The 14,704-nt window shown below is 40.8% G+C and overlaps 1 protein-coding gene across 2 annotated transcripts in view; it reads right to left on the minus strand.

Annotated features, from left to right (window-relative positions):
- The window catches only part of Ric1 (RIC1 homolog, RAB6A GEF complex partner 1), an 89,333-nt gene extending 76,679 nt beyond the window's left edge, over positions 1-12,654 (minus strand). For both annotated transcript variants that reach the window (XM_013115045.3, XM_005063707.4), the window contains exon 1: positions 12,310-12,654. In XM_013115045.3, coding sequence (XP_012970499.1) covers positions 12,310-12,453 — 144 coding nt within the window. In that variant the 5' untranslated portion in view covers positions 12,454-12,654. The remainder of the gene's footprint in view (positions 1-12,309) is intronic.
- Between the last annotated feature and the right edge of the window lie 2,050 nt (positions 12,655-14,704).

Consider the following 14,704-nt stretch of genomic DNA (forward strand, 5'->3'; position numbering starts at 1 on the left):
AGGAACTCTGGGTAGAACAGAGGTGGGATTCACCAAGACACAGATTTGGGCATACAGTATGGAGGAGAGGTAACAAGTCACATGACAGAAGATAGATTAATATAAACAGGACAACTTAAGTTTTAAGAGCTAGTTGGGAACAAGTCTAAGTCAAGCTTTCAAACTTAATAATAAGTGTCCTTGTCTTTAGGAGCTCTCGGTACAAAGAAGTCTGACTACAGAATATCACAAGACAAAAAAAGAAAATAAAAGGTATATATCAAGAAGGAAGATATTAAATTATACGCACAGATAACAGTGACATATATAGAATTTGAAAGAATCAACAGCATAATCTGAAATAAATAAGCAAGACTTCAAGACACAAAATTAATACACAAGAGTTGATCATTTTCACAGATCCCAGTAATATAAAAGTATAATTTATAATAAAAAGCAGGTTCCCATTTATACTGTTAGCCAAAATGAAACATCTAGCATCGTAAATCTAATAGAATTATGTATATAAAGAATATTATACAAAATACTAATGAAAGATATCCAAGACTAGATGAAGCTATTCTATATTAATGGCTAGGAAGGGTCAATACTGTTGAAATAGCAATTCTACAGATTCAATGCAGTTCTAGCCCAAATCCCAGCTGTTGTCTTTGTTAGAGACACCATGACCACAGCAACTCTTATAGCAGAAACATTTACCTAGAGTGGTTTGCTTACAGTTTCAGAGGTTCAATCCGATATCATGATGAGCATGACATGTAGGCACACCTGGTGGTGGCTGAGAGTACTACATCTTTCAGGCAACAAGATGTCGACTAAGACACTTGGCAGTAGTATGAGCATAGGAAAGCTCAAGGCCCACCTCCACAGTCACACATTTCCTCCAAGTCCATATACACTCCAACAAAGCCACATCTCCTAATAGTGTCACTCCCTATGAGATTATGGGGGCCAATACATTCAGACTACCACAATTACCAATAAATCAACTCAACTTTAGATAAGTTTCAAGACAGAGTGTTGAGGAGAGGTGGAGTGCTAACACTACTTTCAAGACTTATTATAAAGCTACAGTAAGCATGACAAAAGATTAGAAAAATTGATCAAAGAAACAGAAGAGAACCTAGAAAGATTCACAGTCAACTGATCTTTGACAAAGCGGCAAAAGCAATATAGTGCTAGAATAAATGGAAATTGATTCACAAAAGTTCATCATGATGCATACCTTATATAATTGTCAAGATTCAAAATAAATAAAAAATCCCATGTATAAAGTGTAAAAGTTCTAGAATATAACATAGTGAAAAATCTAGATGACCTCAGACATGGCAATGACCTCCACCAAGGGTACAATATTTAAAGCAAAAGATACATAAGATGAACTTTATTAAAATTAGAAAATGATCTGTGAGAAACAACATCAAGAGAATGAAGACAGAGGACACAGAGTGGGGAAAATGTCTGCAAATACCTGATAAAGAACTGCTATAAAAAATATCAAGCTTAAAATTCAGTAAGAAACAAAATAACCCAATGGGCAAAGACCTCAACAAGCGTGAAACAAATACACATGAAAAGCAATCTTTCCACAAGATATTCAACATCCTCTGTCTTTAGAGAAAAGAACATTTAAACAATGAGATACCATTAAGTACCTATTAGATAAGTCAAATATTAAGAAGATTGATACCAAGTGCTAGCAAAGGCATAAAAAAAACAGGAATTCACATTTTTTTGCTGTGGAAATGCAAAATGATACATTCACTTTACACAACTGGCTCTTTCTTACAAAACCAAACACACTAACCCTATAAGGTAGTAGTTACTCATTAACTTATCCACACAAGAAACAGTTTAAAAAGCTGAGTGTGGTAGCTCCCCCCATTTAGGAGGCTAAGACAAAAGGATCATGAATTTAAGACCAGCCTGGGTTAGTAAGCTTGAAACTAGCTTGGGCTACATAGTAAGAAAGTGCCTGTTTAAAATAGCAACAATAACAAAAGTAGAACACAAACATTATAGTAGTTCCATAAATATTGCCAAACTTGGAAGTAACTATGATATCCTTTCTTTAGTAACTGATCAACTACAGCAGATCCAGACACCAAGACATGAAAAGACATGGAGAAGCCTTGAATTATTACTGAAAAAGATGCACATTATACAGTTCCAATTACATGACACTTGGAGAAGGACAGACGGAAGGTTTTTTGTTTGTGTTTGTGGGTTTTTGTTTGTTTTTAATAGGGACTGCCAGAGCTGGAAGACAAAATGAGTAGGTACACCACTGAGAATTACTTACTGCAGCTAATATTCTACATGCTGTAGTCTGAGTCATAACTGTCCCCCAAGATCCCCTGTGTTTTAGACTTGATTCCAAGAGTGTGGTTCTATTAGGAGGTACGAGAACCTTTAGAAAGTAGAGCCCCACAAAATGAAATTAGGCACAGGGGCACACCCCTGAAAAATATACTGGAACACTGGTCCCTCCTCTCTGCCCCTTCTTTTGCTTCTGGGCTGCCATGAGGGGAGTATCTTCCTCTGCCATGTATTCTCATCATCATATACTATTTCTCCATAGACCCAAAAGCAACAAGTCTTTTGATCATGAACCAAAACCTCCAAAACAGGGACTCAAAATAAGCCTTTCCCTTTTTAAAGCTTGTTATCTCAGATATCTTGGAACAGTAACAAAAGTTGGCTAACACATACTGCAATATTATACACTTCTTAAAACCCATAAAATGCAGGATGGTAAGGACAGTCCCTAATAATCACTGGTCAGTGGGGGTGGGGGATCACCGATTGTAACAAATGCACCACTCAAGTAAGGGATGTCCATATGAGGGGTAGTTATTGAGGGAGGAGCAGGTAATATGTGAGAATTCTCTGTTCTTGCTGCTCAATTTCGTTGACAACCCAAATCTGCTTCTTAAAAAAGTTTATTTTAAAAATAGAACCACAAAGATTTCAGTCAATACCTATTAAAGGTTAATAAGATATACTAGATGAAAATTCTAACTTTATAAAGTTTATAACCTACTCTGGAAAAGCAATGTATGTAAGTAGGAATCCAGGAAGGCAGAGCAGCACATAACCAAATTCAACACAATGTGATAATACTCTATCTGGGCAGATCTTCAGCTTCTCAAACATTTTCATATTCATAACATTGTTTGGTAGCATGAAGACTTTGAGTAATAAAATAATGGAAAATCTAGCCAAGACAGACATCAAAGGAACATTTTACTCAATTTGGGTAAGTAGTACAGTTCAAGCCAAAGAAGTAACACCAACAAAAGCTCAAATGGCGCTCAAGACTATAGAGAAATTGCCTGACTGATGCATTGACCACAGGGAAGTTTTTACATAGACAATGTTTAAGCAAAAGACTATATAAAAAGGAATAATTACCAGAGGATATCAAATATGACAATGATTTTTCAGCCTCAATACTATAAATACCAAAGAGTAGTTCCCAAATATTTTCCAGTCACATAAGATTCATAAAACTTTGACCAAATAATAATAAATTGTAATGATAGTCTAAAAGTAGGCTGTTTAGGTAACAGTCTACACTATTAAAAATGGAAAAGTAAAAATATACAAGAATTCTTTTACATGAAATAACTTCAGATAATGACAAAGGAGTATAATTAGACTAACCCTCCTGTAGTCAACAAGAAAAAATCTAAGAAATAATATTTCAAAGCACTGAAAAGCAACCTAATGTCTCAAAAATGAGAAAGTAGGGACTGGGGAGATGGCTCAGCAGTTAAGGTCACTGGCCACTCTCCTAGAGGTCTTGAGTTCAATTCCCAGCAACCATATGGTAGTTTATAACATCTGATGCCCTCTTCTGGCATGCAGGTGTACATGCAGATACAAGCGCCCCATACATAAAATAAATAAATCTAAATACAAATATTTTTTGTTTGTTTTATTTTTATTTTTTTGGTTTTTCGAGACAGGGTTTCTTAAATACAATTTTTTAAAATGAGAAAGTAGCTTTTCATGAAAAGCAGGGCCATGAACTTGTTGTCCTGCCTCAACCTCTAAGTAGTCAGTATTACAGGCCTGCACTATGTGCAATGCATCATGAGTAATATAAAATGAGATAGTTCTGTTGTCTAAAAAGCTTTAAATTTAGTTTTAAAAATAAAACATAAGTGCAAAACTTACAATACAAAGCAGCAGTTCAAGGAAGTAGTACACCTTTCTCCAGAATACAAAAAACCCAAAAGATTTCATAAATACAAAAAAAGTTAAAATATTAACAAATTCAGAAATGTCATAAGATACAAAATCTATGCATAAACCCATTATATTTCTATACAGTAAAAACATACTGAAAAAGAACTTAAAGCAATCCTATTTACAAACAGCATTTAAAAATAAAATAGTACATAAGTTTAACCATATGACACTGAAAACTGTAAGACACTGAACTCGACACAAATGGAAAGATAGCCCATGCTCATGGATGGTGAATTTATACTGTTTAAATGTACATATTACCAATACAATCCCTATCAAAGTTCCAATATTTTTCATAGAAATTTACAAAACGTCTTAAAATTCAAACAGAACTCAAAAGACCAAATAGCCAAAGCAATCAAAAACAAAACTTCATTTATACTACCTGGTTTTGAAGTATGGTATATAGATACAGTAATCAAGATAGCATGGTTGATGGGGGAAGTCCTGTACATTTGTTAATAAAGCACTGCTGGCCAATAGGAATCTAGATAGGTGGGACTAGGAGTCCAGGAGGATTCTGGGAAAGAGAAACACAGAGAGTTCGAGATGTAACCGCCATTGGGTAGGAGCCCGGAACTATTCTCCGGTAAGAGACATACTTAGATTAACAATTATGGGGTAATTACTAAAGCAGAGCTAGCCAGTAAGAGACAAGCAAGGCCAACAGCTTCATAATTATTATAGCCTCCTGTGTGTTTATTTGGGACTGATGCAGCTCTAGAACCAGGCTGGCGGAAGGCCCCTATCAAAAGAAAAAGCTTCCTTTAACACATGGTACTTGGATAAAAACAAAGCACAGAGACCAACAGAACAGAAGAGAAGTCCTAGGGAGAAACCATGCACCCTGTCCCTCCCTACCCCTCCCCAGCCTCACACATGGTCACCTAATCTTTGACAAAGACTCTAAGATTGAATAAAAGGGAAACTAGCCTTTTCTACAAGTGGTGCTAGGAAAACTAGACATCCAAATTGAAAAGAATAAAATACCCATAAACAAAGATCAACTCAGGGCAAACTAGAGACTTAAACACAGGATCAGAAACAATCAATTTCCAGATGAAAATGGAGGAAAAGCTCCTTGATACTGGTCTTGGTAAAGAGTTTTGGATAGCACCAAAAGCAAAGAAACAACACAATGAACAGGGGGACTACATGAATCTAAAAAGCCCCAACCAGCAAGGAAAATACTCAATGCAATCAAAAGACAATCTCTGCAAAGGGAGAAAATACAAACCTAGCACACATACAAGACACTTAAGCAATTCACAAAGTTAACAACAAAAAGAAACGCAATTTGAATCAGCAATAGACCTGAACTGATATTTTTTCCTTCACTAAAGACATTAAAAACAGCCAGTAAACCAGCAGATACTCAATATTGCTAATTAGCAGGGAAATGCATATAAAATCCATAAGATATAGTGCTCTGTACTTATTAGGATGGTTTTCATCAAGAAATCAAGTGATAAAATGTGGATGAGGATACAGAAAAGGGATATTCTCAAAACTGTTGGCAGGACTGTAATTGATACAGCAATTACAGAAAATGGTATGGAGCATTCTTTACAAATTTTTTAAAGAACCACATAGTTTAGTTATCTATCTATCTATCTATCTATCTATCTACCTATCTACCTATCTATCTATCTATCTATCTATCTATCTACCTACCTACCTATCTATCTATCTGAGAGTGCACTTGTGCTTCCCCATCTCCCAAAATGGTATTACTCCGAGTATGTACAAAAAAAAAGGATTTGAAACCAATATTTTAAAAGTTATCTGCATGCCCATAATCACTACAGCATTATTCAAAATCACCATAATGTGAAAAAAAACCTAAGTGATTGCCCAAAAAAATGATCTGATAAAGGAAATGTAGTATATATACAATGGGATATTATTCAGTCTTAAAAAAAATCCTCACATTTATTGCAGCATGAACTTTTAACAAAATAAGGCACAGAATAGGATATACTATATAAGCTACTATATAAATAAAATCTCAAGAAGTAAATCCATAGACACCAAGAGTAGAACAGAGATTACCAGAACCTGGGAATGGAGGAGATGGGGTGATTTGGGTCAAATACAAATATACAGTTATAAGACGAGTCAATTTTTGTGACTTAACTCAGAGTTCGGTAACTTCAGGTAATAATATCATATACTTGAAATTTGCTCAGAACAGATTTTTAAATTTATGTAAATTTATGTAATGTATGTGTGTTGTGGTGATGGGGTTTGTGTCACAATGTGTGTGTAGAGTGAAGTGTTTATATAATTATTCTTCATCAATTAAAATTTGGGAGTCAGGTGTGGGGGTAAGAACCTGAATGATCAGAGAATCAGTGGAAAAGCCACCAGTGACCTCCTCCCTCTTCTGTTCCTCGATCAAAAGGGCAGAGATCCTCTCTCAGCGTCCTTCAAGACCTCTACAGTTAATTTTGGTCAGCTAATGGCTCCACCCTCTGACTCAAAGCAAACTTTATTGTAAGAATTCGATCAAAATATCACACAATAAACTAACAAACAAACAAAATATCACACAATAGTGGAGGTCAGAGGACAACTGTCAAGAGATTATATGTGTATGAGTGTCTGCGCATATGTATATACATCTGTAACCATAGAGGCCAGAAAAGGGCATCAGATTCTCCAAAATTAGAGTTACATCAAGTTGTCAGCCAGCATGTGAACTGACCTGGGTCCTCCCTAAGAGCAGAAAGTGCTCTTAACTGTAGTGAGAAATCCACCCTGTGCCCGTACCTGTAGCACTGACCAAGCCGGTAGGACTAGATATGAAGTCCTGAACCCCAAACCCCGGTGCTGTCTCTTGCTTCCGGTAGGGTCGCAGAGGGCCGCCTGGGTGAATCCTTGGAGCTGGAACTTGGGGCAGTCACCCACTTCTTGTAAAAGTGCATTTTCCAGAAAAAAACTTCACTTTAACCTGTACTGAGTCTAGTGAATCTTGATTCCCACGCAATACTTAACCACTAAGTTATCTCTGCAGCCTGAGAATAGATCTTAAGCATTTTCATAAAGGAACTATGTGAGGTGTGGACATGCTTATTAGCTTAATTATATGTTGTGGGACAATGCTCTTGTACATTGTAAAGATTTGTTACTCATATTGGTTTAATAAATGCTGATTGTCCAGTAGCCAGGCAGGAAGCACAGGTGGGGGGACCAGACTAGAAGAATTCTGGGAAAAGGAAAAGGAAACAAGATAAGAATGTCTTACTGAGAAAAGGTACCAAGCCATGTGGCTAAACATAGATAAGAATCATGGGTTAATTCAAGTTAGTAATAAGCCTGAGCAAGAGGCCAAACAGTTTATAATTAATATAAGCCTCTGTGTGTTTATTTGGAACTAAAGAGCTGTGGAACCAGGCAGGATAGAAACTTCCATCTACAATTACATCTATCACTATACATGTATATAAAAACATTTTGCCATACATTATAAGTATTACAATTTTGCCATATATAGTTCAATAAAGTTAGAAGGGAAAAAACTCAAAACAGTAGTTCATCAGTAAATGATCACTTCCAGTTATGGTAGGTAAACAATGACACATGGAGAAAGGATTGCAACAGAAGCTAAAGGATAGGTAATATACTAATACTCAGAGATGAGGCAAGAGAGCATTCCAGGATAGGAGTGTCTCTGATATCAAACTAAGGAGTTGAACTTTACTCTTTAACATGTAAATTTAAAAGGAAGGTCTCTGGAGATAGTAACAGAATAGAACTGAAACAGTGAAATGGGAACACTAGGAAAAAGGAGCTTTCCTGAGGATGTGTAGCTAATTATACCCTTATAGCTTGGTTCTTGGGACATCTAGCTCACTGTGTTTGCCATGTACACATAACAAGGACTTTTCACTATTAGCACACATCAACAGGAATCTAAGTTTCTGCTCAGAGTTCCTCAATACATTATTTATATAACAGTGGTGATTTGCCAATTTCAGCTTTATATTTGCAACCCACAGTGATAACTCAAAAGATTTTCATTCTCTGGGTGTGACGGTGAGATCCAGGTCAACTAGTGATAAAGTAAGACCCAGTGTCAAACAAACAACAACAAAAAGCCAGTGTTCATGCATCATACTAACATACAGCATTGGGCAGAATGTTTTCTATATATAATAAGCCTCTTCATCACTTCCATGCTCTGCCTATGTATGCTATCCTTTACAATTAGTATTCAAAAACACTTCCCTGAAAACAATTTAAATATTTGAAATCAGTGACCTGAAAATTGAGATGAGTATGTATCTAATTCAGAATGGAAGTGTCCTAAATATTTCGAGGTTAACATCCATAGACTTTCCTAGCTACAGCTAAGGAGTCTATTAAAGGAATATACACAACCCCTGCTATACTACAAGATGCAGTTCATCCCACACAATACTCATCAATCATGAACCATATCTTATTTTTTAAAGAGCAGCTCCATCAGCCAAGCTGGGTTCTTCTACCATACACCTGCCTGCCGGAAATGCATCATCCCATGGATACTACACCTCTACTGCCTCATCCTAACACACGTACTGAATCTTTCTTTTTTCCTCCCTTTTTCCTTTCTTTCTGTCCATCCCTCCCTCCCTTTCCTTGACAAGGTCTTAACTCTAGTCCAGACTGATGTAAAACTCACTAGGTAGCACAGGCTGGCCTCAAATTCATAGCAATATTCCTGCCTCATCCTCTCAAATCTCAAGTGCTAGGATTACAGGAGTGAGCCACCAAGCCATGATCCTAAATCCTTTTAAAACATCCATTTAAGGCTTCAAAAACTGTGGACAATCCCATTACAGGCTTCAGAAGGTATTTGCTTAGTGGGGGTTTGTGTGGCTGTGGAAGCACGTGCTATGGCACAGGCATGAAGGCAAGATTGACCTGCTGGACTCAGTTCTCTTCTTTTGCTATATGGGTCGTCAGGGCTGGCATCACTCCGCCCACCCCCAGCCATGCTGGCCTCTGGACTAGCGTTTAGAATCCCGAATTGCAATCACAATGTCAAAAAAAGCAAACCTCTATTAATACATCACAATGAAAACGAAGTAATAAACACAATTTTTGATGAAATGTATTTTAAAGTCTTTATCAAGAAGTAAAATGAGCATAGAAGCATTTGTTCATAAACAAGTTCAAGCAAAACTAACATGTGGTTTTCAAATTAGGCTAGGAAATTAGTCTGAACAGATAGAACTCTAAAATGCTGGAATTCCAAATAGCAACTTAGTACATAATAGTGGGAAGTATAAGAGGCCCACAAAAGTTTATTAGAAGACCCATAAAATGTACTTAGTTTAATGTTCCCATAGTTTCATGGGTAATCAACATTTCATGTACGGCAACTTTTTTGAACATTCCAACACCAACTGAGACTAAGCACAAATTTCTTCTATAAAGCTACTTTTCTCTTTCAAAACTGCATTTTCCCTATGTAGGCTTACTTTATTGAGTCCTAACAAAATTTCTAAAAGCAAAATCTATTTATTCTCTTCTCCTTTGAGTCTCTCTCACTGCCTTCAAATATCCTAAAGTAGCTTTTGAACACTTCAACTCTGTAGAACCCTGTGGACCTTCAAGATGTATTACAACCTTCCAAAAAATAAATAAAATCAATACCCTCATTCATATCCTCAATGAAGACATTTTAAATCAATTCATTCCAAACCAGGAGTGTAACTGATAGCCTCTATTTAGCTAGAGATACTTTTACCAATTTGTAACCTAAGCTTATTTTAACACACAATGTTTTACAAAGTTTAAGAATGAGAAAATTAAAAAGAACACTTCACAGGATAAGAACAGTTACACAGGTAAATCCCAAGAGGAGAAGCCTTGGCAGGTGGAGCCTGCCTCTTGTTCCCACTCACCTGGCCATATAAGCACAGATCTCAGAATTGTCTGATTTTTCTGAGTTGCAAAGCTTAGAGCTTGTGCTAACAGTTCCATGTAAACCCTGAGTGCCATGAAGCCTTCCTAAGGTAGTCCAGAAATTTATCTCACTCCCTACCTCTGAACCCATATATTCCCCCAAATCTAACTTTTGAAACTTTTTTATTTCCGTTTGTGATGTACTGCTTTGTATCTGTGTAAAAGTCTGTTTTACACACTAGAGATCAGTAGTTATCAACGTACTTCTGTGAAACACAGCTGTGTGTAGAATGGGAGTTGAAGGAAAGGGGTAGGAGACATTTAAATGCCATAATACTGCATCTAACCCCAAATCCAAACAGATTATATTAATATTCATAATGTCCCTAAATTGTCACTGGGACACATTTTAATGTTCTTTTTGTGTATGGGGAATAAGGTAATTTACAGGCTTCTGCTCTATCATGCTGCTTACATAAATCAAACTTTTATCTTTAGATGTTAAAAAAGTAAAATGTTAGGTTTTACAATGTGTTACATTCAAATAAAACTACTAAATTTAGAATAGTTCTAATTATGCTTTTCCACATAAACTATTAACTTTAAATAGTTACAACTAAATAAAATTTGTTCACCTGCCACATATGCTGAAAACGAATCTCGTTTAGGTACCAACTACAACATACATGTTTAAAAAGCAAATTAAGCACAGAACAGAGTATCATATTACTGATACGATAATGACTAAGTAGCCTGCTGTGTTCTGATGCCTTTCTGAAAATTAGGTCAACCAAAACCTAGTGACAAATAGTCTGATTTACAGCCTAACTATGTGATAGTTAAAAGAGAAACCAAAATTATCTAAATCCTAGCACCGGTTTTACCACAGCTGTGTGTGAGGACAATCAAGGGCATTATCAGCATTCCAATGATAACAGGCAAAATTCCAAAGGATTTAACCAAACCCAAACCTGTGTTTCATATATCTAGCAAGAGCAAGGTCAACCAACCTTCGATCTCTTCCATGAGAACACCACTTTTAAATCGATTAGTACAATCTCTTTGAATGGGGAGGGGGCAACTTTAAACTTAAGAATTCTGTAATTTTTTTACAGACGGATCTCCAACAAGCGGTAATGTCCGTACAGGGGCTATCCCACTCTCCATCTACTTTTCAAGTTATTTCTCCTATTAACAAGGAACTCGAGACACAGGAGGAAAAAAAAAAAAACCAGGGCTCAAAGCAAAGAATTCTGCCCCACACTCTCTCCAAGCCTTATTATTTCCAGGTGCGGCGCAGACAGATGTGAATTCCATCCCCCCCAACCGTTCTCCGGAGTCCAAGAGCAGCAAAGACAAGGAGGAAAAGACAAGAGTCGGTGGTGTTTGGAGGACACCGGGAGCTAAGTTAGCAGGCCACGAGAAACGAACAACTCTTTAAGTTTTTAGAAGTCAGTTCCAACAGTCTGACACGGGGTAAAGACAACAGGCTTTCCGGAACTTCAAAACAACGACCTTTAAAGCGAGGGGGAGATGGCCGCCACAGCTGCCGGAGTGCTGGGGGGACGTCCCAACAGATTGGCTCCTCCACAAGGAGGGCAGCGAGGCAGGCAAGTCCGGACTCAGCCAGGGAGCTCCCGGCCCGGCAGCGCGCGGCTGTGGGCGCCACGCGGGGACTGGGGGCTGTGGAGACTCTGCCCGCGCGTGGCGCCAACCCGAGGGCGAGAGGGACTGAGGGCCGGGGGAGTCGCTCCCGGACCCTGGTCGCTCGGGAGTCCAGGACACGGCCTGGGTCGCTCGGGGGAAGTCGGGACGGGGCTGGGGTCGCTCGGGGGAAGTCGGGACGGGGCCGGGATCGCTCGGGGGAAGTCGGGACGGGGCCGGGATCGCTCGGGGGAAGTCGGGACGGGGCTGGGGTCGCTCGGGGGAAGTCGGGACGGGGCCGGGGTCCCTCGGGGGAAGTCGGGACTGGGACGGAGTCGTTCAGAGTGAGTCAGGACCGGGCCAGAGTCGTTCGGAGGAGGTCCGGTCGGAGCCAGTGTCGTTCGGGAAGGAGGTCGTGACGGGGCCGGGGTCGTTCGGGGAGAGTCGGGATTAGATCCAGGCCTCTCTGGACGGGACGGGACGGGGTAAGTCGGGACGGAGGCGCCTACTTACTCGGCTGTACCAGATGCTGAGGCGGGCCGGGGCCAGCACGGCAAAGAACGCTCTCCGAGGGTCAGACTGGACGTGGAGCGGCGCCTCGGCCGGGCTCCGCGGCGCGCAGAGCAGCCTCTTGGGCCAGCCGCTCAGGAAATACATGGTCCGCGCGCGGCCCCGACAGCCCCCGGCGGCCCCGGCCGCGTCTGTCACGCTTGGCGGCCCCGGGCCAGGTGCCCACCTCCCACACCGCCACCGGCCGAGTCGGCGGCGGCGACAGCGGCAACTCGGGGCATCTGCCCGGGGGCCGGGCCGGGCCGGGCCGACGCGATGCTGCGCGACGCAGTCTCGGGCGCTGACGGGCCGAGGGTGGGGGAGGCGGGAGGCCAGTGGGCCCGCGGCGGGAGGAGCCCAGGCCGGCCCGCCCCGCTCGCCGCTCGCGTCAGCACGCCGCACGGCGCGGGGAGGCTCCTGAGGCTCCGCCCGGTCCTCTCCTGCCGCCGCGCGTCAGCACGCAGGGCGCTGGGCTGGACGCCGGCTGTTCGATGCGTCTTGCTGACGACCCGGAGCGTGGGGCTGGGGGCCGGGAAGAGGCGACAGAGCCCAGTCAGTGACAGTCTGGGCGGCCAGGCCCACTTGGACTTCCCCTCGATTGGCACGAGCTCCGGGACTGGGGTGGGGTGGGGGCGGGGCGAGCGTCACGTGACACCCAGGCTGCGCTTGGCCCTGGGTCTCTGCGGTTCCAAGGCTGGTGGGGGTTCCGTACCCAGAGATCTTTTGTGTGCTGCGGTTTGAAGCGGGAGCTGGTGATGTCCCTGCCCTTACGGAGCTTGCAATCTAGGCAGGATCTTTATTCTGCGTAGCCAAAAAGTGCTTTAGTCCTGTCTTCGGGTCTTCAGGCGTTCTAAATAGTACAGTATACAATTCTAATCCAGTTTGCATCCGTCTGCCCCTCTACCAGCTATGGTGCTAGACAAAGCCCAGATGGTGTCTTTTGCACCCCCAGTAAACTGTTCTGGAAAAGAAATGGACTTATTTTCTGAGTTGGGCCAGACTGGAGATAACTGTATCGGGGTATTCAACTTTTGGGGGGGTGCTTAGCTTTGGAACCTGGAGCCTTCAAAATAGCTACATCATTTAGCAGATTGACCCGATAACCCCTTGAGTGCATACAGGAAAAGGCAGGAAGTGGAGTTAGGGGAAAGGGGTCTGTTAATGTTGACCTTTCATCTTTCCGTGTTACTTTTCTCAGACATGTGTTAACAAAGGTTTAAAAGTAGCAGCATCAACAGCAAACTGGAAAACAAAGTAACAGTCCGGATTTTATAACAAGCAATGTAACTTTCCCTAATTGTTTTACCACTTGCTGCTTTTCATAGAAGTTGACCAAAGAAATGCCAGCTGCTCACCAGCCTTTTGTGCCAGTAGAGTCTCCTTAAGGCCCCCTTCCTGGGGTGTCCCACCCACAACACTGCATGCCTGGAATATCTTTAGCGTAGCAAACCTGGAAAATAATTTCCAGATGAACGTGTGGGTGAAATCTTGATCTTTCGAAGTTACACCGTTGGACAAATAGGTCCAGAGACGTCTGCCTTGCCAGTATAAAATTGTAGAACTTCGTTGTCAAGAACTTTTTTGGAACACATTGCAGATAGAGAGAAAATAAGAAATGTGTGGCAATTCCACTCAGAATATTTGCTCCACCTCTGCTTCAGACAGTGTGTTCATGTGCCTCACCTGTGTCGATGTCTCCTGCAATCATGGGTAATTTAGAAATTTCTAAGTAATTTTTAACTTCTTAGTTCTGACCTTACTTGCCAGCTCCAGTATTGGAGCCTCCTGCTGTGCAGCGATCTTTTGTAGTGACTAGAGTTTATAAAATAATTTAAGGGGGTGATTTGATTTAATTCCACAGAACGGCTTCAAAGCCCATCATGTTGCTGTATCGTTGCTATTCATTTCTTAAGTAACATGGCACCAAAGTGGTGGATGTGTCCTAAGTCACATGGACTGCTCTTCCTTCCAAGGACCCAGTGATGTTAGGTCAGATTGAGGTGAATGGTGATAGTGGCCTGAACATGGATAAGAGGAGGAGACCCTTTAGGCCTTTGTCCCTTGGGAGTGATAGGGTAAAATATCTCACTCTAAAACTCCCTATTGTGACAGAACTAACATTCAGATATCATAACTGTAAAATATACTAACAATTCCAGTGCTCAAGTCTTCTGTTCCTATTTCTTTCTCCTGCCATCACTACTCTAGTCAAACTATCTGGACTACCCTGAGCCAGCAGTAAACTGATAAAAGTTAGTGGGTACATATTTGATTCTATCAGATTTAACAAGTTTTGTATTATGAGGAATAATTTTGATAAGGGTGCTTCAAAACAAGTACATTTATAAACTGTTGGAGG

Source organism: Mesocricetus auratus, unplaced genomic scaffold, assembly GCF_017639785.1.
Source record: "Mesocricetus auratus isolate SY011 unplaced genomic scaffold, BCM_Maur_2.0 Super-Scaffold_4256, whole genome shotgun sequence".
Lineage (NCBI taxonomy): Eukaryota > Metazoa > Chordata > Mammalia > Rodentia > Cricetidae > Mesocricetus > Mesocricetus auratus.